This window comes from Gymnodraco acuticeps, unplaced genomic scaffold (assembly GCF_902827175.1).
Source record: "Gymnodraco acuticeps unplaced genomic scaffold, fGymAcu1.1, whole genome shotgun sequence".
NCBI lineage: Eukaryota > Metazoa > Chordata > Actinopteri > Perciformes > Bathydraconidae > Gymnodraco > Gymnodraco acuticeps.
Genome location: NW_022991451.1, coordinates 202699 through 229206, shown reverse-complemented (window position 1 = coordinate 229206; position 26508 = coordinate 202699). Strand labels below are relative to the sequence as shown.

At 43.1% G+C, this 26508-nt stretch overlaps 1 protein-coding gene across 1 annotated transcript; it reads right to left on the bottom strand.

Moving 5' to 3' along the window:
• Positions 1–1806: 1806 nt before the first annotated feature.
• On the bottom strand, positions 1807–26313 carry LOC117532927 (dolichyl-diphosphooligosaccharide--protein glycosyltransferase subunit STT3B-like). Its single transcript, XM_034196528.1, has 16 exons — positions 26033–26313; positions 16414–16522; positions 15744–16031; positions 15398–15463; positions 14568–14667; positions 13736–13834; positions 13049–13195; positions 11649–11697; positions 10783–10937; positions 9668–9879; positions 7190–7377; positions 6397–6568; positions 5205–5378; positions 4917–5030; positions 4519–4725; positions 1807–4108 (listed from the first exon to the last, which is right to left on the bottom strand). Exons 1-16 carry the CDS (start codon positions 26311–26313, stop codon positions 4028–4030), a joined length of 2442 nt encoding a protein of 813 aa, XP_034052419.1. The 3' UTR covers positions 1807–4027.
• Between the last annotated feature and the right edge of the window lie 195 nt (positions 26314–26508).

The window sequence follows — 26508 nt, the reverse complement described above, 5'->3', positions numbered from 1 at the left end:
TTCACTGCAAACATCGCTGCTACAACCCGCTGCTGCAGATACACGCTTTACAACATCAGGAGGATACGTCCCCAGCTGACCCAGAAAGCGACGCAGGTTCTGGTCCAGGCTCTCGTCATCTCACGCCTAGACTACTGCAACTCCCTCCTGGCTGGTCTACCTGCATGTGCCATCCGTCCTCTGCAGCTCATCCAGAATGCAGCGGCTCGTCTGGTCTTCAACCTTCCTAAATTCTCCCACACCACTCCGCTCCTCCGCTCCCTTCACTGGCTTCCGGTAACTGCTAGAATCCACTTCAAGACACTGGTACTTGCGTACCATGCTGCGAATGGATCTGGCCCTTCCTACATCCAGGACATGGTTAAACCGTACACCCCAGCGCGTGCACTACGCTCTGCATCAGCCAAACGACTCGCTGCGAAGGGGACCCAAGTTCCCATCGGCAAAAACACGTGGGTTTGCTATCCTGGCTCCAAAATGGTGGAATGAGCTCCCCATTGACATCAGGACAGCAGATAGCTTACACACCTTCCGGCGCAGACTGAAAACTCATCTCTTTCGACTCCACTTCGAGCGATAGAACTATTAACAAAGCACTTATATACTAATAAAGGACTGGCTTATCTATAGCCAGTTGAGTAGCACTTGAAATGTTTGGCTCTATGAAACCTGATGTACTTATATGATTCCGTTTTCTTCAAGGTTGTGTCTTCCTGGTCGAATGTACTTATTGTAAGTCGCTTTGGATAAAAGCGTCAGCTAAATGTAATGTAATACAGTGAGGTAAATGGTAAATGTGCATGTATGTCGTTCAGTATGCGTTTACAGGTGAATACGTCTGCATTTCCTGCCAAATACTAACCTCAAAAAGATTACAATATAATTAATGCAAATAAACTACTTCTACTAATAATAATCATAATCAATTCAATAATATAAATACTATATTATTTTTATTATAATATAGTTGTAATATAGTCAAGACAAAACATGCTTATGACATGCTCAAAAACTGATATTTCTTAAATCTGTATTCTAGTTCCCTCTGTCAGCAATGTATCAACAACTACACACACATTTCTATCAGTATTTCTCTGTGTTGTGGTTGACATGATGATGACTGTTAGGAGTTAAGGGGAGAGGCTGAGCGTCACCATGAAATGTGCAAATTGACATAAAAATTAATAAGAGGGGAAAAAATGCTCCATTTTTTTTAGGCTGTAAACTTTAACTGTTATGTAAGCCAACTAGACAGACAGTGTATCACTCTTCCTCCTGTACATTAGCAGATAAAAGGCATCACATACTTGAATGAATGTTAAATAAAGAATGCTGGAAATAACTACATCTCCATTAGCCTGTATGCTATGCAGAGACTGCCTTCTTCATGTCGTGAATTGCAGCTGATGTTTTAATATGGCAATTGGTAATTTGACTTATACAACATTCTCAAGTTGTACATTTGACTCACACAATAACCCACCTTCGAGTGATGCTCTAGTTTCTTCCCCTCTTGCTTGCTCCGGACTGAAACTGTCTTTTCACCGACATCTCTTCACCTGCACTAGTGGCCGTATCAAAGCCATGATTGGTCTGATGTCGATTCATTGCAACGGTGTCGGGTTACAGACGTGCTCCCCTTGTCACCTCTCACTCTCGCGGGGGAGGGGCGGAGAACTGCGCACAGCAGCTGAGGCCCTCTGGGCGGGGCCCCATGCAGCCTGCGTGATTGGCCTGTAGGGAGGGGCGGCCCTGTGTATAACATCACATGCATTGTGCACATTGTAATTAAGACATATTACCAAGTTATTTCAACCTCTTTATTTGAAAAGGCATGTTTCATTCTCACACCTGCATCTACATTACAATTGAAGGAAGAAACCTTGACTTAGAAAATCAAAGCTGAACAAATCCTTGCATTTCCTGACAGGACGCTGCCCAGCTTCGGTCATCTGACTCCAGCGTCCATGAAATAAATAAGCTCACTGACTAGAGCTCTGGGAATAAGAGACTTGTTTCTGTTCAGGTCAATGTGATCCTCTCCACCTGGGTTTATTGAAGACGGTGTTCTTGTGACAAAACACCACAACAGAATCAAAATCAGCTCAAGCAGGAGTCATTTGCTTCTTGTGATGTCTTCAAGAAACAAGTATTAAATCATAGGGCAAAAACCTCACTCAAATCTAAATTCATTGGTTATTCTGAGAAATGGTCAAACTGATTGCATGACAGAAATAAAGATCAAACAGTGGCCATTCAGCCAATAACAAAGAATAAGAGTGTCCACCGTCTGTGTGGAAACCTCGGAGCACTTTAGAGCCTGTTTCTCCAGATTCAGGAGGAAACGCTCAGTGTTAGTGAAGCATGTCTGAAGCGGATACTGCGCCTGGGAAGGGGGGTGGATCAAAGACAGACATGGAGGGAATGTGACAGACTGACAGTCCTGCAGACAACAGTATGGCTCGAGGAGTTGACATGAGCTCTCCATTCATAGTGTTTGAAATGCTCCTAGGCACCGATAGATTTCCAGCGGTTTGACATTTGAGTGCTTCATTCCAAATGTGTTTAATGATCACACTGGCAGGCAGGACATGAACCCCTGCTAGCATATTCTACTAGCAACACAAAGTGGTAGAGACTGAAATGATCTGTTTACACTCACATGTAGTTACTGCATATACCTTATAAACCTGCAGCCAGTGATCATTGAAAACACCATTCTAACAGACTGCACACACACACACACACACACACACACTACTGCCACGCATCTCAACATTCATGCACTCTTGTGGACATGCCATTGCTGTAGTATTGAAGGATGTAACATGCCCTGCCTACACATTGAGATGTGTTCATTTGACTGAGTCTTTGATTAATCATCATTAACCAATCAAATGTAAACCTGGGTACATGGCTGGCCTCCAGAGAGCATCTTAAAAAGGTCCGACACTGAGCTCTGTCCTGAGCTCAGTGTGTGAATGATACAGATTACAGTAACACACAGCTTTCACAATCACACACAGTTTAAAGGATTTTTCTGGTTGAGTGGATTCATAGCTTGAGAAGTCATTTCTATCATCTAAAGTAAGGTTGTATTACTTAGCTCATTGCTGAGCTCTGGGCATTACTAACAAAGGTCTGAAGGGAAAGAAACATGAGCTTTGGACTGTTAGATATTATGACGTCTTCTGTTGCTAGGAGGAGCTTCCAAAGTCTGAACAAATAATAGTTTAAAAGCAGCAAGCCTGAATTGTGGGAAATGTAAGAGCACGTGGATCTGGAGCCATATAAAGGATGTTATCTTTCCTGATGGAAACGCTGAAGACAGCGCAGCAGGACGAGGCCGTATGAGTAGTAATGGCCTTTTCATGTTGGCACATATGTGTACATGCATACTCTTATTAATAATTGGTTTGAATGAAACGCATAAAAACATACTGCTGTATATGTTCCACCACCTCAACTTTCCAAAAGCATCTGAGCACAAACTCAATCTCCGAAAGGCAAAACTCAAGAAGCAGGGTGGTGCATTTGGGTTTCTCTCCTTTGCATGAAATAGAATATCTATGAACATTTGAATACTCCATTTCCAAGAGCAAACACTTCCATTCCTGCTTGGATGGCTGGGCCTCCCTTTGAGCAGCTCTGGGTGGGGGCCGTGGGAGAACAGAGGTGTGTTTCTGCAGGCTCCCCGGAATGAGGACAGCTCTCTGTCTCATCACATTCAAGTACAAAAAGAAAAGCCAGTTAAAGGTTCCTCAGGTTAAAACCAGTGTGGGTAGAATATCCCATTTTCTGCACTTTGACCCCACTTATCAGGTCAAAGGTCAGCTGGGGGTCAACACATTCTCTCAGCTGATGGAAACATCAGGAGCCTGGGGTGACGGTGTTCCTCATTCATCTTGTTGGTGGATTACTGTTGCTGCTTGTTTTTGTTGAAAGTTTGGTTTTAGATGTTCCTCCTCTCAATGTGCCTCTGGTGGTGGTGGGGGGGGGGGGGGGTGGGGGGGGGGTTGGGGGGGCTCTATAAAGACTTCTTGCTCACTTTCTTGCCCTTCTTGAGGGAGAGCTTGTTCTTGATGTGTCCCCTCTTCCTCTTGGATGTCTGCAGAGAGAAGACAAATCAAGCCGAGATTTGACACATAATCAACCTTTGTAATCACATCTTAAGTAAGGCCGCATCAGAGGTCACGTTGACCCCATTGCTTCGGTGTCATTTTGTACAAAAACAGTGTTAATATGTGCTTGTTGTTTTAGAGGCCCTTTCTTTCACTGCAGGGAAAACATCTTTCATTTGCTTTGTGTGTGTTGACATGAAAAGTGAGCACACGCACCCTTATTCATGCATCACCTAAAAGCCTGTTCTGTATAATCACTGTTGTACAAATTAAGTGAATGAATGGCCATTTAATGCCATTAAATATGGCTAAATACGTGAATAAAAGAATATGCCAGGTTACGATGGATTGCACGGTTAAACACCAGATGAAGAATAGCATCAGGATCGGGCGGTACCTTTTTGGAGGTGTATTTCTGCTTGGTGTCGGTGCCTCTCAGCTGGTGTTCCACACGGTCTCTGTTCTCCAGCTTCTTCACTTTATAAATCCTGACCAGCCAGTGCTCTGAGGTGAAGGCTTCCTCCAGGTGCTTCAGCGTGATGTCCTTGTTTCCGATCTCAGCATTGCGAGTTCGATCAAAGCCCGGCGGCGTCCGGAAGTCCAGCTAGAACAGAAATAAAGACAAGTGAGCTTGTCTATGTCCGAATCCTATTTAATCTATTTTCCACTTAAAAACGATTTTGTCAAGCATTTGTGTTTGCAATGAAACACAACGTATGCAAGAAAACAGTACAGATACGTTCCTAGTGGAATAGGTAAGCATGTTGCGCAGAAAGATCATACATGATGACAAACCTGCATTTCTCCAAATCGGTAGTACGACATTTTGTACATGAGGCAGTTGAGCAGCGTTGGGGAACCAGCTTTGTCCACTCTGAACTCTCCCTGGGGGGTGAAGTAGTCACTCTCCTGGGTTCAGAGGCAAAACAGATGGAAAGAGAAAAGTCAACTCACACACTTTGGTCCGTGATTTCCTTTGATGTTGCAGCCAAACTATTTGGCACACAAGAGATCCTTGATTTCCCCAAGCAGTTTGCTCCCTCAGAGAGCACTTCTCTGAGCGGGTGGTGTGACCTTTCTCACCCTGATGTCCCTGGGGTGCTCCCCCTCTGCGATGCGCACCATCCACAGGAACTTGTTGATGTCGTCCCCCGAGTAGCCAATCACCCCCCCGAAGATGATCAGGACATAGTCAACATCCAGTGACCTCATGATTTCATAGGCTGCCGTCTCATTAGATGACATGGCTTTCCCCACCTGTAGGAACATAAAGGAACAGCAACTTTACATTTCATTTTCCATTCAACAGAACTCATGTGAATATTTAAAAAGGGGCACTGCAGTGATTTCACCAAGATCAGTTTAGTACTTTTCAGTTGAGCAGTGGCTTTGGAGGAGCCCAAGCTTTATCAGGTCTGAGAAGATGATGTCACTGAAGGGTCTTGAAACTTGACCTATTTGAGTGCCTTAAAGTCAGAACATGTGTGGATTTGCTGCAACTTTTCATTTTCTTTTGGATTAAAACAATGAATGTCTAAATCAAGGGAGTACCAGTGGCACAGAGGTCCAGTCCTGAGATCTCCCCTCCACCTGCTCGCAGTGCACTGAGATATGATGTCCACCTGGTCTGTTTCCTGTGAACCACTAACACTGTGGCAGCCAGCAATCGTCTTTTTCATAGCATCAATTTTGAAAAAGAACAAGATATTTTTACACCTTTTGGCAGCTTTGCTAGCCGGCCACTGCTAAGCTAATTTCCTCTGTGGCGCCACGTTGTGGCTTGACTCATTTTAACGCCCAGCCGCCCAATGTGAAGTGGAAGCTGCTCTGGCTCACTATGTGCACGCAACTTACAGTACAACAGAGAGATCCATGCAGAATTCAACGTGGAAAGAGGTTAGCTAATGTCTGTGAGCGTGCAGTGTGATATGTATTTGTATCCGTGTGTGCGATAGATTAGATTTATATATATGTTTTTTATAACTAATGTGATTTTGATTAAAGTGTTTATAGAGCACAACACAATTGAATAGCAAGATAACCAAATACTGAAATAATCTTCCTCGGCATGGATCTCACTGATTCTGTACATCAGAAGCAAATAACTTATCCGAGCCGTGAAAGCTGGAAGAACTGAAGGGGACATGCCACTTCCGTATAGAAACTGAGACAGCAAAGAGCAACGCTGATGTGTTTGTAACTTTGCACGCACAGTTTCAGCGTTAGCTCAGTAACTGCGTGTGATCAGAGGGCATACAGGCGGAGCAGCTCTCACCAGTGCTATGTGACTGTTGTTCCAGGTGTTGTTGTCCACCAGCGTGGTTCTGTTGGCCATGCCTGCTATCTGGTAGCCGTAGTCCCACCATGACATCACTCGGGCGTGCTCGTCTGTGTTCTGCCTCAGCCAGTAGTACGCCTCTCTGAAGTCATCGAGGATGTTACGGGACCTGCACAAAGGTTTTGTAAAACAAGAGATATGAAGTATTTCGAGTAGATTATTTACATCAGAGATCAGTTTTCCTTTTATTGTAAGGAACTTTTTGTACAATTGTTCTATGAGCTCTTTAGAACCACAGCATTAAAGCCCTTCACCGCTTCCTGTCCATGCAGTGCCTGTGTTAGGCAAGTTGCTCCCCTGACATCCATCTCTGAGATGTCTGCCTTTCAGCAGAAGGATGTGTTGGACCCTGACTAACAGCCTCTCTCTGAGCATTATCAGCTTTTCTTGTTGGACACTCCCAAGTGTCCATATCAGTTCATAGAGTCATTGCTGGTAACAAGCTGGATCTGATAACATTTTGCTCAAATGTTTTGTTATTTTCTTTCTTTATACAACTGTACAGTTTATGCTAATGTAATGCTAACTTATATTTGAAAAGCAGTTTAAAAAACTTTGATGGCAGAATTCTAGAGTGCAATGAAAATCAGACATACTTTATTCATTGTTTTGTTATATAGTAAAGTTTCAAGCAAGTGGTATTTCAATCATGTTAGAATGGAGGCAGGTACATGATGTCTTAACATGTGTGTATATGGTTGGGAAAAGCCCATTGTGTTGTATGACTCACCCATCGTTATTGTATGATGCGAGTACTACACTGGGGCTGGAGTAGGCGTTGCTGGTGACCCAGGTGCAGTGGACCGCAAACATCATGAGCAGCATCAGCATCAACATGGTGACGATGGACTTGATGTTGGGGCCCAGGCCCTCCTCAGCCTTCTCCTGCTCCGACACATGTTTACGCACCTTACCGGCCTGCAGAGGACACCAACAGGACACCATGTGTAAGCTTACTGGAACTCTAACAAGACAGGAGCTCTGTTCAAATGAGCCGATAATATACCAGAAGATGATTATGGTCCATATTAAGAGAATTCTCAGGCCGTTTTATGGCGTCTACTTTAAACACCGCCTTTCAGGATACCTGCAGTTCATTATTCCCATTAGGCGCGTTCACATCGCAGTACTTTTCCCACCGCAGTACTTTTCCCACTTTAGTTCCGAAATGTTGCGTTCACACCAAAAAGAGCCGGAACTAAAATGTGTTCATGAGAACCTTTTTACCCCCTGCTAGAGAAGCAGGGACTTTCGTGGGAGAAAAAGGTTCCTATGTCTGATTGGCTGGGCGGATTTCAAACCACGCCCCGTAAAACTCCCAAAACACTTTTGTGAAGCCGCCATTTTATTATCCTCGCATTAGCATTATTAGCATTAGCATTAGCCCAGAAACGCAGAGAGACTAACTTATGACAACACAAAATAAAACATGGGAGCGGTGGAGATGAGGAGGTGTCGGCGTTCTGGCAATTTACTCGGAAGTCCCCCAACCCCGGGGACTTCCGGCCGGGGACTTCGGGTGGCAGTATACGCCGTGAAGTGGTTTGCTAATCCTTCCCCAGGGACTTATTCCGGTGTGAACGCGATCTGTACTTAGTTCATGAGAACTAAAGAGTTCTCATGAACTAAGTTCCCATGAGCCTTTGTGGGAAAAGTACTGCGGTGTGAAAGCGCCTATTGTATTCATGTGCAGAGAAAAATTACATCAATAATAACCCAGACTGCAGTGCAACTTTCCCTGAGGACGGAAAAGCAGATACCAAAACACAATGAATTAACGTATTACAGATAATACCAACATGACAAGTCCTGCTCAGACAGGTCTGAACATGATAGAAAATGTAGATTTTGTAGGAGTGACATTTGGATGTCTTGCATTTATTTGAGTTGTTTAGTTAGTTATGTTGTTACCTGTTGGTTGGATGTCAAAAGGCTAGCTTTGCGTTTCATAATCCAAACCATGGCTCTATAAAATGCTTATTGAACTATGTAGTGCTTTGCCTCTTTTGTAAGAAGAGTGTGTACCAGATATTGACGTGCATACATTTTTTAATGGGTATAGGACCGACAGCAGGTACTTCCCATTTGTTTGACAAGAATGATTTGATCATAGAAGACATAACGGTAAATAAACAAAGGAAGCTAAATATTACCACGATAAACTGGTGCTGTAAAAGAATGACACTTGACAGCAGTAATATGTCACTGTAATATTTACAACTTCCACTATGTTATAAAGTGCTTCTATAAAGTTATTGCAAACATGTCAACAATTGTCTATTTACACAACCTTAGAAAAATATCTTGCTCTTCAGCTGCTCATTTCAATCCGCTAACCTACCCTGATGGCTGTTTGTTGGGCAGGCAGTGCACAGTGGGTATCAAAGCTCTGTTCAGTGCTACCTGCTGATGTAGCCACTGCACTGAAGCTGTGGGCAGTCAAACCCAAACCAGGAGCTGACAGATTCTGAAACTCTTAATAAAGCTGAGTTCAACTGCAGCTGAGGGTGATCATTTTCTGTGAGTCTGTCACCTTTCACAGTACACCATGGGTGTTTCTCAATATCGAGGACGCTTGCTTGGTAGCACATGTCTTCCGAGTCACTTGCTTCAGAAGCGAGGCAAGAATCCTTCCTGGCATTCGGAAAACGAAGAGTGGAACAGGTGAGCAAGTGTGCAGGTGTGCGTCATATGAGAGGCCCCGCCTTACATTTTCCGCCACAGATTTGGGGAAATTGGTCCGTGCGCAAAGCATTGTGGGGATTTTAAGACCGCGGAGTCTACACATGTGCAGCCTCGAAATGTCTCCAAACGAAGTACGCCGGGCTCGGTAGAATTCCAAGTATGCTGGACATTGGAACAGTCCTTTGGCGGCACTTGATGACGTAGCATGCTTGAAATAGTGGCTCTGGAGCAGCTTTACTCGACATTGAGAAACACCCATTGTCTTCTGATTAATATAAAAAAAATGATAAGTGGAGCTTCAAACAAGTTAGGTATGAGTTGCGTTGTATATTAAGTTTGTTCTTAAATATTTATTGAATTATTAAAAAAAGAGCGACAGCAACATTCTAACTTCTGAAAGGACATCGTTCTTTTGTACGGGGAATGGAACACATATGTAATAAAGTAATGCTTTTGTGCATTTTGGTCAACCAAGTTTAATCAAACAACATGACATCCCACACACTTTGCAATGGCCGCTCACCTTGTCGTAGAGGTTTCCAGCGTTCTTCCTGTCGTCCTCGTCGCTGCTGTCCTCTACTGGAGGGCTCTGCCTCTTCATGTCGTCTCCTAGGTAGTGTTCAAAGACGCTGGAGAAAGCCACCGCCGACAGCATACACACCACCGGAGTCAGCGTGAGCATCAAACGCACCATGACGCCAGCAAAGTAAACAGCACTGATGGCATACAGGGCCACTGGTGGACGGAGAGCAGAGAGACAGATAATGAGGTTCCAGCTGACCTGGACCGTACCATTCAAGCTCTGTGAATTAGATTTCATTTGAAACATAACTTCATTATTCAATTTACTTTCATTTAGTGCCGTTGAGTCATATGGCAGGTACACTGCCTCTGAGCCCTTTCCACTGGCTGATTATACTTCCCACATGCTCACTGACAGGACATCCTTTCTTAGCACACGTCACATCGATCATTGATATTGACTTCATGACGTCTGGACTTCCAATGCCAGGTTTTATCACTATATCAAGTGTTATTCAATTCTAATGAAGTAACAGACTAGCAGATATTGTAATAACCCAAATACGAAGATGGAACAATCAAACTTTCTGGAGTATTAAGTCATATTTTATAAAACAGGAAGTCAACCAAATTCAATAATCTGACATATAGGAAGTTATTATTCTTCTCTTGATTACTCTTACTCATTTCTTTTTGTTGTGTTTTAGCAGAAGTTAAAATAAATCTCAAGAGTTCACACACTATCAGGGCATGGCCCCATGGCCCATTGGTTTCAAATCATTTCATAAATAAATACATCATTTGTCTGTATTGTTTTTCTTCTTTCTGATCTCAACTACCATCAGCTGACCTTTTGAGATTGTGGGAAGCTCCGGCATTAAGAGTTAATCATGGCATTTGACGTAAGAGAGATAGGGTTATTTCCTCTCCCCTCCATTTAAGTCCCTTACTACTGTTGGGTGATGACATCATGATAACTGGGAAATGCAAAGTGCATCTGGTGAGAAAGAGCAGGGATTTCACTGAAAACACTTTAAGATGGACCTCGAGATTTGTTTTTGTGTATTTTGTATCAAACATGGTTTGCAAGTTACTTTTTCCATGATATGCTCTCACCAAAAACACGTTCATCATTTATGTTCTTAATGCAGAACCAGAGGCCTGCTGGGAAGGTGCAGACGAGGATGTGAAGGTCAAAGAAGAAGGACACCCAGGTGGTGGGCTGATGCTCTGATACTGATGCTATGATGGGAATGTGGATCTTGGCATAGCTGTGGAGAACATGGAAGAGCAGTCAGATAACACAGGAAAAGCATGCCTAGGCAAAGGAACACAAAACAATGGTCTTTTATTCAGGTTTGGCTGATGTCAGTTATCTTGGGTCTGTTGCTGACCTCGTTACTTTTACTGAACTGCAGCAAAACTTGACATCCTTTTAGAAAGCAATATTAAGGTGTGTGCATCAACACACAACGATATGGACACATACACTGAGGGAGAGTTGTAGGGTTTAAAAACTGATGCTGCAGTCTCACAGTTCCCTGAAAGATGAGAAAGGGAGCATTATCTGCTCCGGGTTTGATGAGAGACTGCATGTTTGACCATGAGAACATGTTTGCAGCTAAACAGAGTGAGATAATCTTTGTATGCAAATGATAACTTTAGGATCTGGCTGAAACATTGTTGATTCAAAAATTGGAAGGATAATTAATTCATTATTTGTATTTCTTTCACTTGGGCACGAGAATAAAATAATTATTCTGAGCATGTGTTTATTACTAAACAAAACATTAAGACTTCCATCAGCAAGTAAACATGCGGGTATACATCTTTACAAAATGGACATCCACCATGCCACTTTGTTTCGAACAGTTTAAAAGATTTATAGGTATATGTGCTACTGCACATAATTAAAATCTAATTATGTACAGTACTACTGTAAGGTACCCCAGTGCAAAAGTATAACAACTGTGAGGCCTTACCCAGTATCCCACAGGGAGTAGAAGCGCCCACTCCATGGAGCAATGTAACCTGAGGGTGACACACACACACACACACACACACACACACACACACACAGTAAGAATATACTTACAAGTTAATTTAAACACAGACAGACACAACACACACCAACCTTGTTCGCACGCTCTGTGATCTGTGTATTCTGTCAGGCATCAGTGGACTGCTGATTGGTTGATGTACCCATCATATAACCATTCTCTCATGTGCCTGTACTGCAGTGCTGCAGACCTGATCAGCTGTAATGAGCTCTCTGACCTGCATCTCTTGTAGTTATAAAGGCTGCAGGTGGTCCGAGCACACACACACTGCAGATCATGGATGGCTGATTTGAATCATAACAAGCTATTGCTTGACATGTAGTATTTCAATTCTACTTATTCACTTTCATTCCATTGTACAGGTCATCTGTATTAAAGAGTGTGTGACAGCAATCCCACACTAATTAGACCTCAATACTTACTTCTAGGCTAATGGCCAAGTAGCATCCTGTTACATCTTATGAAAATAAGATGTCCAATAATGACAAAATCATCCGTTAGGCCTATTTCATAGTGAGCTCTTGTGAAACCATAGAACATAAATACACATCATGTAGGAGCCATATGTTAAAATGTATAGTCTGATATTTTTGAATATTATTATCCTTTGTTGTTAGTGCCATTATATCATTTATTGGAACCAGCCGTGTGAAATTAACGGCATAGACGACCGCAGCTGTTCGTGATTACGAGACGTTATAGCCGACGGCAGCTGCTGGTGATTGGGGGGTGAGAAGGAGAAAGAAGCACCGAGCAACATCGTTTTTTGACCTGAGAGAATATGTGTTTGTATTTGATACCTTTTTGTGGAAGTAAAAAACAAACTATCCTGAGACGTATCTTGTCCGAGTCAAGCTTATTTGCTATCTGTGAACCGAATTTTGGATTACTGGAACTACACATCAGATGTCCTGATAATGCACTGATGAGATGATAATTACTAGAACTGTCAGAGGAACCTGTCAGTCTGTATGACCTTTTGTTTAATACTCGTGGTTTGTTTGTGTGTGAACACAAACCAGACCAGGACTAACTTCCCATGTTATGGACTAAATTAACTGCTACAGTTGTGAAAGCCTCCTCAGACTGAGACTCCGGGGAGAAAAAGGTTGCTTTCAGTTACTAGGAGTAAAAGAAGACGGAAAGCATTCTTTGAATTGGTTGCACAAAGGGAAATTAAATATTGCCTTTCTGTTGTTAATTAACACATGCACAAACACATATGGATACATACATGTGTGGAGGGAGATGGGTTGGGTACGTTTTTCCCTGTGCAGAAAATGTATGCAAGAGCTACTCAGAAGAAGACAATATGAACCAACCTGTGTATGTCAGGTAAATGACGCAGAAAAAAACCACTCCAGCAGCCAGAGAGACTCCCAGGAAGAACATAGTCTGGAACTCCTGCTTGGTGAGTCTGTCCTTCAGGTACTGCAGGAAGGCGTAGACCTGCAGCAGCACGAACACTCCTGCAGAGACACACTTAGTTTTGTAGAAAATATCTTTATGACCCAGATTGGAAAATAATACATATATATCCCGACGCTTTAAAAAAAAAAAAAAAAGTCAAGTTTATCTTAAAACGATAATGACACGCACACATCAAAAGTGTTGTTGGTTGATGTAATTGTGGACAGTATGGATAGGAGACCCCTTCCTAATTCCGTTTTGATGTAATGAAATGGAGAGGCATAAACCACTGTCCTTGTTCTGTGTCATCAATCAGTTCTGAAGTTCAGCTGAAGCTTATCAGCTAAAAGCTTTGGCAGTCTGAGTTAGTCTAGTGGGTAAGAGGATGTAGTCTTCATGGTATGGAAAGACCTCCTGCATCTGTGAACATGCGTGTCCACAATGACGATCACTTATTACAGCAAACAATCACACTTTCTGAGGACTGAATACGAGTACTGTGTTAAGAGAGACTTGAAAAATGAGAACCCATGTTTTTGCACTGCAATAAACAAATAATTGGAACTTTTGAATGGGACCACAGGTCGCTGGTTACTGACCTGCGGCGGCCATGTGTTCACTGGTCCTGATTGGCTGAAAGCCCACAAAAGGGATCTGCATGGACAACACCAGGCCGACGATGTAGAAGGTGCTGTAGGCTGGTGGGAGAAACAAATGGTTAAGAACAGTATAAGACAAGCTACTATCTACTTACTGACAAGTGATCACATTCATTGGATTTATACCCATAAAATGTGTCCACAATAACAGAATGGTATTCAATCATTTCATTTTAGTGCTGCGCTTGATTGGATCAGTCCCTGCTTGCTAGGGTACAGCAACAAATGAGTCTCCAGACCAGAGATTATTATAATTGTTTAAGTCTCTTCAGCTTCTCAGACGATCATTTAAAGATATTCCAGTACAGTATTTGTGCTTCATCAGAAAGCTAAAGAGAACCTAGCCTGTGCATGTACTTTCCGCACCTTGATATGTCATTATTACCACAGGATAATGATCTGGTATAGTATGTGTTGGTTATTGATCTGGATGCGAAACAATGGTAATGTGTTACAGCATCATTACGGACCTTGGAGCCTTCGATCAGGAATCGATTCAAGATCAGAAAGGCAAAGTCTTTGAAAGTGAGACGGCTTTGATTTTCTTTCCCTGCGTGCTTTGCCACTTTCTATATATCTTAAAGTAATTTCATCACATGTCTATTCTCCTCTGTGGGACTTGTGTAAGCTTGATGTCTGTCTCATTATAAACACAGCATCAGCTGCTATTCATCATCAGTAACAGCTACTCTGTTACCTCCAAATCAATGTGTGTACGTTCATGACTTTGAATGTCAAAAGAAACCTGTGTGTGTGTGTGTGTATATCTCACCTATGTAGACTCTCCTACTGTAGCGCTGCATGAGCAGCAGGACAAATACATGAAGTGGAATCAAGTTGATGATGAACACGTATCCACCCCAAGCAGACACCTGTGAAACAAGCAGAGTATTCTCTCATTCATTTAGAGCTTTTCCAGCAGTTCTCAAAATAGAAATAAGAGGTGTAACTATTTGGTTTATGTATGCACACAATGAACATACACAGTTGCCATTTAGATCTCTGCTAAATATGTGCCATGCTTCTGCAGCAGAATCATAATATCAGAGTCCCTGTAGGCTGCCAAATGAAAGGTGGCTGTGATTCTATGACTCTCTCATAAAGGGAGATGTAAAACCAAGAGGGAGGGGGCACAGCTGCACAGCCCACCTGAGAGCTGCGATATTTACCACTAATATATTATGACTACAGCGCAGTGGTCACGTTAACCAAATATTTCCGTCTATGACGGATTTTGTTTAACAATGACGGAAAAATCTGAAAGCAGTCTGTCATTTTGACGGATTAGAACAAACTCGGAACAGCACGACACGTTAGTGGCGGGTTCAGACCCGACGGGTAATAATGGATTATGGCGGAAATGTTAGGATCCTGTCCGAAAAAGTCTAACGCCACCTCTGTTACAGCGTTAAGACTACTCAGATTATGCTGCTGGTTCAAAAACCCTCCAAAGGCACACGAACACAGAAAAACAGACATGCACATATTTTCAAGCTTGTTCTCTATAAGTGTAACATAATTATTGGTGGATAAGCAGCTGCAAGAGAAAAGGTGTCACAGCTTATAGTGTAATGATAAATGAGTTGGGGTATGTGTTCTCACCATGTAAAAATAGGAGAGGCAGCATCCAATGGTCCAGAAAACAGATCCCGTCTTCACCGACTTCACCTGATGAGCAGCAACACACAACAAGTTTTTAAGTCATTGTAGTTCAGAGATGTGTTATCAGGCCACCTGTGCCTCTCCTGAAGTGACAGTATTGAAATTGGGAGACAGAAGGGATGAAAGGCTTTACCAGATGAGCTACAGGGCAGCCCATGCAGCTTGACTATTCAAGTGTATTACCCAGCTATTAACAAAGAGCAGCCACCTCAAGCAGCAATGGCAACGGTTATAAATAGCTGCATTCAGGAGAGTCTAAACACTAATAAAGTATGTATGGGCGTACCCAGAGGTAGTAGGTGAACTGCAGGGCAAAGATGGCGATGCCTTCATTGTCAAAGGAGCCAGCCACAGAGCGGGAAATGTAGCCGGGGACGATGGCGATGAAGCAGGCTGCCAGCAGCCCTGCCCCCTGGTTCCAAATCTCCTTGGTGAGCAGGAAGGTGGAGATGGAGGTCAGGCTGCTGAACACCGGAGCCAGGAACACACAAACATCCCGGATGTGGACGGTGATGTGCAGCAGGTTGAGAATATAATGGACGAGGCCCGCCGTGACCATCAGGCCTGGGTACACCTGGGGAAGGAGCGGAGACACAAAGGTGACTTTGCAGTAATTATCCCGTCAGATGTTATTATTAAAGTCTGAAGAGCCAGCCTATCTCCCACATAGGGCTGCACAATTATGGCAACAATTATTAAACAGATTTTAGACACAAAATATATTTATTTCAATCATGCATTTAAAAACACAGTGCTGCTTTCACTTCCATGTTTTTGCTACACTCCTGATCATGTTCAAATCTCTGTATCGAAATAAGACAGCGACTTATTTACAGAATTTCTCCCAGAAACAAAATAAAGTCAAATTCAACCAAAGACTTAACCTGATCCAAAATAATAAATGAACAGAGCAGATTTCATTTACACATGTCTGAATAAAACAAATGAACCCTCACCGTGCCTCCTACTATCCTACCCAGAGGGTACCAGGCTCTTTCGTCAAACCAGTTGAGGAACTCATAGAAGCCATTGGTAGTGAGATGGTGAGTAGCCCTGTAGTTGAACCTGAAACATTTGAACACACAGAGAGATGGGGGGGCTGTCAGAGAGGGCAAACCTGTGAAACCACAGAGAGCAGCTCAGAGGACTGCAGTGTCAGATTGAAGGAAGTAAGCTCATGTTGGAATCGTTTTGTTGTGCAGCACTTACAAGTTATCTGACATTGTTGAGATACACAAGGCAATAAGGCAATGTTCCTTGATCTCTGAAAATGACTGGATGATTTAGTTAACAAAATGCAGCACACCAGTTCAAGTTAGCATGCCCTCAGCCCTAAAGTTAGAAACTGAAACACAATCTTTACAGTCGACCTATGGCATGGTGACGGGAGATCAATAAATGCATTTATGTATTTAGGAATTGTCATTGAAGTTGGTTAATGTCAAGGCAGGTCTACATTAGGACACCATTTCTGTTCATTGGCACATTAGAGACAAAGGAAAAAGTAGCAGGTATAAAACTTTCCATCCATTCCAGCCTTCCATTTCTTAAGCTAACAGCCAACAAGACTTTAAGAGAAACAACCCCACCACAGACTTGTCTAAGATTATACAGGCCTGGTAGATAAAGTGCTGCCTCTAGCCTTCCGACGGAGACTCTGCTGGTACACAGCCGTTAGTGTGTTGTCCCCTGAGCTTTTATTCATTATTAAAGAGCTCAATAGTAAGTGTCTCCTGGTGAAAAGCTGAAATATAATGTAGGGATTGCAGCATATGGCTTGCTTATGAGTGAGTGCTATATTGAGAAGAGAAGTGCTGGCTGCTCATGCTCCCTCTTGAGGCTCAGGTACATTATTGAAAAAAAAAAAAGGGGGGGGGAAGTGCCTGCACACATACACAACCCACAATCCATTGGGTGCTCCGATTCCTGTCTGTATTGACAGAATACCTTTTATTTTCCTGAGCCCTAGGAAGCCTGCAGCATCTTAATTGTAAGTGGTCAGAAGAAACACTCACAGCCCACACTTACATCTCTGGATAATAGGCTCGTAAACGGTTTCTAGTCTGGGTCTTGGAGAAAACTACATTTTGTGTCATCCTTAGGATCCAGCTCAAAAAACATTGGGAAGAGTTTTCATGTATCTCACCAGTAATGGCTAACTAGCCATTATTGTGCCAGACAAAGACATTGAATAGACACCAACTGCAAGACCAATGCTTGTGCATGTTAGCAGTAGCTGGTGAGGGGCACCTATGAGACTCCGTTTTTTCCCATAGCATTGCAGACAATGAAGTTGACTTGAAGCAAATAAATAAATGTTCCTCACTGGTTGGTTCAATCAATCAATGTTTATTTATATAGCCCAATATCACAAATGTTACATTTGTCTCAGTGGACTTCACAGTTTGTACAGAATATCAGTATGACAATACGACACCCTCTGTCCTTAGACCCTCACATCGTACAAGGAAACACTTCCGGAGAAAACCCACAGTTTCATCTTCATGGACTCCAGGCACTGGGGTTAACCACTGTAGGACTTGTGGTGCATTCACTCAAGCAAGCTAGTGATTACACTTTTCCTATTTCTTTTCTTAGTGTAAATGGGAGGTTGGAGAATTATTTTCTATGTGAATCAAGGAGTCATACAATGAAAGTGTAGTCTAGGGGCAGGGGTTCCCAAACTTTTCAGCCCGCGACCCCCAAAATAACTGTGCCAGAGACTGGCGACCCCCCGCCACATGAATTGTCAACGGCGGGGAGGGTGGGTTGTTAGTGGATTGTCAACGTGGGGAGACATTCTACATATGGCCAGTCCGCCCCTGAAGAAGGTCTATGCACACGTTATTATTAATAATAGTAATACAAACAGTGTTTCCCATACATCGACATGCAAACCCAAACAGATCCTCAACTCCCCCGTGTCTCACTCATTAAGGCGAGACACCCCAGGCAAAAACATTGTTTTTCAAGTACTGGTCAATTTTGATATGTTGTTCTATTTTGAGCCCATAACATGTTTTCTTTCAGGCTTTTGGAAGGAAAATGTACAAAATACACAATTAGGTGTTTATTTTACTATAGTTTGTCTATTTGCGTCTGTAGATTTCTCCTAAATTCACCAAAAGTTAGCATTCTAACCAGGGCCGCCCCTGGCCAACTTGGGGCCCCAAGCGACATTGTGAGATGAGGCCCCCCCCAACCGACAGGAGTGAAACAATTTTTTTTTGGAAACAAAGTACTTTGCAAATATAATTCCTGTTTATTATTATTATCAACACTTTTGTATACAGTGAGGTAAATGGTAAATGTGCATGTATGTCGTTCAGTATGCGTTTACAGGTTAATACGTCTGCATTTCCTGCCAAATACTAGCCTCAAAAAGATTAAAATATAATTAATGCAAATAAACAACTTCTACTAATAATAATAATCATAATCAATTCAATAATATAAATACTATATTATTGTATTATAATATAGTTGTAATATAGTCAAGACAAAACATGCTTATGACATGCTCAAAAACTAATATTTCTTAAATCTGTATTCTAGTTCCCTCTGTCAGCAATGTACCAACAACTACACACACATTTCTATCAGTATTTCTCTGTGTTGTGGTTGACATGATGATGACTGTTAGGAGTTAAGGGGAGAGGCTGAGCATCACCATGAAATGTGCAAATTGACATAAAAATGAATAAAAGGGGAAAAAATGCTCCATGTTTTTTAGGCTGTAAACTTTAACTGTTATGTAAGCCAACTAGACAGACAGTGTATCACTCTTCCTCCTGTACATTAGCAGATAAAAGGCATCACATACTTGAATGAATGTTAAATAAAGAATGATGGAAATAACTGCATCTCCATTAGCCTATATGCTCTGCAGAGACTGCCTTCTTCATGTCGTGAATTGCAGCTGATGTTTTAATATGGCAATTGGCAATTTGACTTATACAACATTCGCAAGTTGTACATTTGACTCATACAATAACCCACCTTCGAGTGATGCTCTAGTTTCTTCATGTTTTGTTTTTTTCCCCCTCTTGCTTGCTCCGGACTGAAACTGTCTTTTCACCGACATCTCTTCACCTGCACTAGTGGCCGTATCAAAGCCGTGATTGGTCAGATGTCGATTCATTGCAACGGTGTCGGGTTACAGACGTGCTCCCCTTGTCACCTCTCACTCTCGCGTGTCAGCCGGGGGTGCGCGGAGAACTGAGCGGAGAACTGCGCACAGCAGCTGAGGCCCTCTGGGCGGGGCCCCCTGCGCAAGGTGGGGCCCCATGCAGCCTGCGTGATTGGCGGCCCTGATTCTAACTAGGGATGCACGATAATTATCTGCCCGATAATTATCGGTCCGATATTAGGAATTATGACCTCATCCCGATAAACCCGATACCAGTATGAATAGCCCCGATAATATACAATATATTTTTTGGGTAAAAAAAAAGAAAAAATACTGCGGTGTGGGTGGATTGGGATGAGGGGCGCTTGTTTTTCACTCGGCTCCTCCCGTTTTGCCAGTACTGTGGTATTAGTGGTTTAGGAAGAGGAGAGTTTTTCACAAATCCAGCGCTCCCTAACTCATGCCTGGCTGTGACGCAACTCAAGGCATATGCTCGAACCGAAGCTGCAATCATGTTGCGCACACTTTTCGTACAATGTCCCACTGTCTGGCTTCCTGCATAAAGTCAAGTGCTCGGCGCAGTTGTGGCGAAATGTCGCTCCTCTGTTTTCATCTAAACAGCTCCGTATATCCGTTAGCGCAGCTAGCTAGCACCAGATGCTAACAACAACAATGCACGTAAGGTCTCTCTCTCGCTCGCTCGGGCCACACATACACACACCCTCCCGGTCCTCCAGATGGCCAGTCGGTGCCTGCCGGTGAGCGTGGAAGTGTGATCTGCCACAAGCGAGCGACAGGAGCGGGGCTGTCAGCATCAGCTTGTAGATGGTATTTTAAACTCGATGCGCTCTGAAACTACCGGGCGGCCGAGGAAAAAAAATACACATGCGTTAATCGCGTTAAAATAATTAGTGGCGTAAAGATTTTTTTATTATCGGTTATCGGTATCGGTCTTGAGAAGCAGGAAGTTATCGGTATTGGTATCGGTTTAAAAAAACCAATATCGTGCATCCCTAATTCTAACGTAACAAAGTACCGCAGAGATATCGCTGGAAAGCTCCGTCTCTCCTGCACAATCTCATCGGATCCAAATATGGTCATTTCCTTTGTATCAGCAACCTAACGTGAAAGTACAAATGGGTCTTAAACCAAGAAACTGAATCTCATTGGCTGGTGCCAATTTCTGACAACGTGATTCGTTCAGATGCGTCACGTGGTGTGCTAAAACACTTCTTGGTTAGCTTGCCGCTAAAAATGTAAGGCCTAATGCCAAACCACGCCCTACATTCTCCCCTTCCGTGACGGAGTGAACTCCGTGGAGTGACACATGAGGCTCCCTCCTGTCAGATGGAGGGAGTAAATACAGCGGTAAGCTTTGAGACGGCCTCCCCTCTCTCTGCAGAAACAGGAAATGCCGTAACTGTATGTAACAAGGGTTTCAAATCAGCATCTCTTCGACAAAAAATGTAAATTAATAAATCAAATAAAACTCCAAACATCTTTCATTGTGTTACTTTTTTGTAAAGCTCTTTTAGTTTTAAACCTGATGTTTATAAGCTTCTTAGTTTTTGCAACAGTCTGTAAATATACACAACTTTATAATAAAATGCACACATTTACCTTTTTCTAGACTAAACACAGGTATGATGATCTATGATCCTAAGTTAAAGACATATGAGGTTATCATGAGGTTGTTAACATTGCAGTTTATCAGTGGATGTTTGCTGGAACTACTTGTAAACAGCGTGTTTCCTGACGGCCGGACACAGCGTTGAGACCGGTCAGGTAGAGACCGGTCTCAAGTCAGCACCGATGCAGACTCGCTGTTTGAGGGCTTGATAGCCCACTCCCCCTCCACACCGCTCAACACTCGTTGGTTTGGAACAGCACTTAATGTGGTGGACCCTCCGTGCGAATGCGCAAATGGAGGGGTACTGTGTAGGGGTAGGGTGTAGGGAGCGGTTTGGGATTGGGCCTTAATCTCAAAATGGCAAAAGAACATCGATAAAAACGTTCACAGAGAAGACGACAACAATTGTCACTTTCACGAAGCAATGTTAGACAAAAAACAAATGACCCTGACTACGAAATACCTTCACGAAGTGCGTCGAGGCGCAAGCTGTCATCCAAAGAACAGGAGGGTTTAACTAGCGCCTCACAGTAATCTTTAAAAAGGTAGTTTTCTCAAAATTAGTTTTTTCTCCTACTCTGAGTTTGAAATGTCCACTTCAGTAGCACGTAGATACACCAAATCTTCCAGTTCAGGGCTCGACATTAACGACTGCCCGATGGCCCGAGGCAATCTAATATTTAGCTCGGGCAATGAAGCCTCACCTGCTGGTTGCCCGATCGGGAAATATATTATGGCAATTTTGGAGACGTGTCAGTGCCTGACAGCGGTCAAATCGGTTGGAAAACGATGAAAAAGTTGCCAAAAGTCGGTCAACCCGTCTTTCTTCATGGACGTCGCCATTTTGTGTGCTTCGCGGATGCGCTCGGCTCCTCTCGACTGCTGCTCGGGTCTGCTCGGTCAGCCTCCGGATGAGGAGGCATTCGTTCGACCAACTTCGCGATGTTCGGGCTGGCCCGGTCAATACGATTTCTATACAATGAATACTACCCGGACAATGAATCGAATGCAACCACATTTTCGCGGGAATTTCAATTTGTTACGGATTCTGATGCTGAATACCTAACGATCAAATCATTTAAAGTCAGTGTATTACAATGTTTCTTAGTCCACCAAAGCAAGGTGAACAACCTGGAAAGAAGAAGAGAAAGACTGAGCTGCAGTCCCCCCCCCCAAAAAAGAGAATCCCAGTCAGAAGAAGAGAGAATCCAGAAGGCCAGAGACTATGAGGAGAAGGAGAGGGCAAGGGCATTCATCCTAGCTTGGCTGGACCAGTTTCCATGGCTGAGATTTGACAAAGAGAAGAATGAAATGTTCTGTGAGCCTTGCAGAAATGTCCCTTCCATCAGTGATAAGTATGTATGAACTTATTATTATATAATTATGCAATTTTTTATGTACTTTTGATTTTCAGTTCTTGACTTAGAAAAAATCCTATTCTGGCCCCAAATGTCACTATGTACAGGGGGAGTTCTGCCCTATTTTTGTCCATGTCTCGACTTCCCCCAAACCCCAAAAAATTACATTGCTTATTTTTAGGTTTCCCTAATTTCAGGACATGCAGTCTGTACAACATTACTGGATTGTCATGAAATTGTACAATATAATATTATGGTGGTTCATCTTATAATTCAGTGTAGAGAATGCACCAGACAGCATCTAAGACCTGCAAACATCTAAATGTTCTAGGGGGAGGCCCCCCCAAACCCTTCGTGCGTCATTTCGTCCCCGCGTATTTTTCAGGGCAATCTCCATTGGGCTCAGGGCCATCTGTAAATTAAGTGGAAAACTGATACAAAGACATCATTCCATTTAGTGCAATTCAATCCATTGCTGTTGCAAAATGTTGCAATAAGCTGAGTCTGACACTAGCAGGAGTTTAACATGATGGTGATAGGGCAGCACATCCCAGAGCAGACAGGTATCCCAGCATTGTTTGTTGTTTGTTCAGATTTACCTACAAACATTTGATATCATTATATCATAATACAATAAACAATGAGGCTGAGGGCAAGAATTACTGTAAGTCGTAGCAGCCATGACGATAATGGGTTCAACTCTGTGGTAGGCATCATATTACTGATGGTAATTCAATTGACTGCATTTATACAGTGCTTTCCCAGTCCCCTAAAAGCACTTTTGCATTTACAGAAGAAATGTACACATGCATTCAGAGGCAGCCGCCACCTGTTCAGGGAAACATTCATAACCTTCCCATTGGAGGACAACCATCTACCTCCTGAGCCACAGCCGCCCCATTTCTCTGCAGGAATACAACAGCAAGCCCAGCCGTAGTAGTTCAACAGAAATGGTTTAAAAGCTTCCTAAAAAGGAAAGAATATCGCATGTCCGTTGGAAATGCCTGAATGATGAGAGGGGTTCTCTTATCTTGTGTCAATGTTTGTCAGACAAAAAGAAAAACACCATAATGGCAAGCAATTGGAAAAATGGCATTAGTCTAACAAATACAAGCACTAAGTAAAGTCCAAACTGCACAAGGGTTGCAGCCAGGAAGTGTGTTAGCCAGGCAGCCTATCTGACATGTCACCTCCTGCCTGCTGCAGGCTGCCAGCAGGACTGAATACATGTGCCCCTGCCCAGTGGAAGCGCTGGTGTTTAGCAGAGTCAGTGGCACGTTAGCATTAGGTTTCAGTGGACCACATCTATCTGTTAACACAACTAACAAGAGGCACAAACTGTCGTGACACCTTTGACCGAGCAGAGTGCACCACTGAAGGCTCCTAATGGGGGCAGCAGGACTCTCGTGACTCATCAGCCAAAATCCAGACATAACCTCTCATTGCACAGCTGACGGAACATATGTTTGGTTTACGCTGTGTTTTACTGTCACCTACATCTGAGAATTAAACCGAAAACAAGGAATCTAACTGACTCACAACAGTGAAAGGATTGAATTGTTTAAGCAAAAATAAGTTTAAACAGTCAGTATAATAGATGTCAACAAGGCTAAATGTAGAAATACATTTCCTAATGTGCATCAAGCCCTCTGCGCAAGCCCCCCCCTCACTTTATTTGAAATCTCCAAAAGCACCATTTCTCTCTCAAGAAAAAACAGGGGAAGAAGTAGATATTCCTGACAGATGTACAACAGCAGCACAGCCTGGTACTGTTACATTACATGTCACTTGTTAGACGCTTTTATCCAAAGCGACTCACATACTCAATACTGTGGGCAATCCCCACAGGAGCAATGTGGGGTGAGGAGTCTCAGGGACACAACGACATGCTGACTGCAGTGGGGTTACTACTACTACTACTACTACTAGTTGGACAACAGTGGAATGAACACATTAGGGATCCTTTTCAAAATATGAAGCAATACAGCCTAAAACATTGTCATCACTATTTTTGAAACTGATAGTCATGATGTGCAAAAACGATTGAACTTCAACATAAAGTGTAATGTATAATCAGATGTCCTGCAGGGGAAACACACCATCCAAATGTCTAATGTACTAAATGTTGCCAGTCTGAGAGCAAAGGGAGAATGATAGAACAATGAAGCAGTGAGTGAATACATTTCACTCACTGCCATGTTAGGCGTCCAGACAGTGACACACAAAAACTGAAGGATTCTCCCAAGCCAAAGCTTGCAAGACTCCTCTTTTATTCAGCAGACAGAAATGAAGCTGACAGTTTAATCCACACGGCTGGTCACAGAATAATCATGAAATGCTTTCAGTGATGCAATGCAGGCTCGGGCCAGGCAACAGTCCCTTGGAGTACAAATAAAGAGATTGGACAATATTTGTCAGAACTCACGTGAGATTTTGGAATCAAACACAAACTAAAGTGCACTAACTAAATCTGCTCTGGTTAGGAAAAGCACTGGTTTGTTTGTTACAACTGAGGTGCTTCACTTTCTCTTGGATAAGCCTAGACATGCATGTGCATACATCATGTTTGAGGGGAATAGTACCAAATGTAATTGTTTTAAAGGCCTCCTTAGAACTTATCGTGCAGCAAAGTCTGCTAATGTCGCTGTGGCAAAGGCCCAACTGTCAGCCGAGACAGTGTGAGGAAATCCTTTTTGCACTTCAACTATTACCAGAATTGTTCTGGGACGAGTATTTAAAAGTCCTTATAAATCTGAATACTGAATATTGTCATGCAGAACAAGGAGCACATTGCAAAGTAAGTACAAATAAAGTTTTGAATCACCTTTAGCAATATTCTGAGCAAAGGTCATACTACAACCTGCAGGAATAATGTGCAGCATAAAAAGGTACAATATGATTAAGGCACCTGTGTGTGGCACACTGAAATCAGTGGTAGTGTAGCGGCAAGGCAACAGATCAGAGCAGAGGTGATCTTTGGTTGATCGAGGGAGAAATTCTTGGTAGAGGATTTTATTTCCGCCTTCAAACCGCGTAATATGAAGCTGTCACCGCTCGTTTACTCTAGTGTGACACCACCTACTCCCCACTGGCCGTTACAACGTCGCACTTATAATGAACAAGTACTACAATATATTAGATAGTCTTAGCAGGTTTCACTTGGTACTCTAAAGTGAAGCCCAAATGTTTTGGTGTGTAAAATAAGCATGATGTTCAGGAAAGAGACAGAAGAAGGCCAATACGTGTTTTTGAAAGCTGTTTCCTGGTGGCTTAACTCTAATAAATTAACACAGTTAGTAAGTTAATCTATTTTTATAACAATTTGCTCAAATTTGTACGCGTTTTTGAGTGATTGCTAGCCAAACCCAAAGAGCAAGGACATCTTTTTAAAATATATTTAGCAGTCCATCTTAAAACATCAATTTGAATATGCTTGGTGTGTGGGAAGATTAACTCACCAGGGGTCAAACTCGTGGATGATGCTTTCGAAGCGGATGACAGCGAAGAGCCTGGCGCTGAACCCGGCCACCCCGGCCAGGAACAGGATGGTGAAAGACAGCAGGGACTGCCACCCAGCCGGCTGCGACAGGCCGCCGGACAGACCTCCTCCTCCCGCCGCCGCGGCGCTGCAATCTCTCTCCGCCACCGCCGTGTTGCTGCTCCCGTTACCCGAGTACGACGCTCCGGAGTTCAGTGAGGATTTGTGTTTGTTGTCGGAAACCAGGTGATGCTCCGCCATATTCTATGTCAGCCCTGTCGTGTCAAGCTATCTGGTATCAAACAGGAAAGAAAAAAACCTTTTCCCTTTTCGCTGCCACGCTCCACTTCCGAACCCACTGGCACCTTTCCGAAAGCACCCTGCACCCCCCAAAACACCGTGTGTAATTACAAACTTTCTAACATTACTTCCTACCAAGTCCAGAAGCAGCTAAAT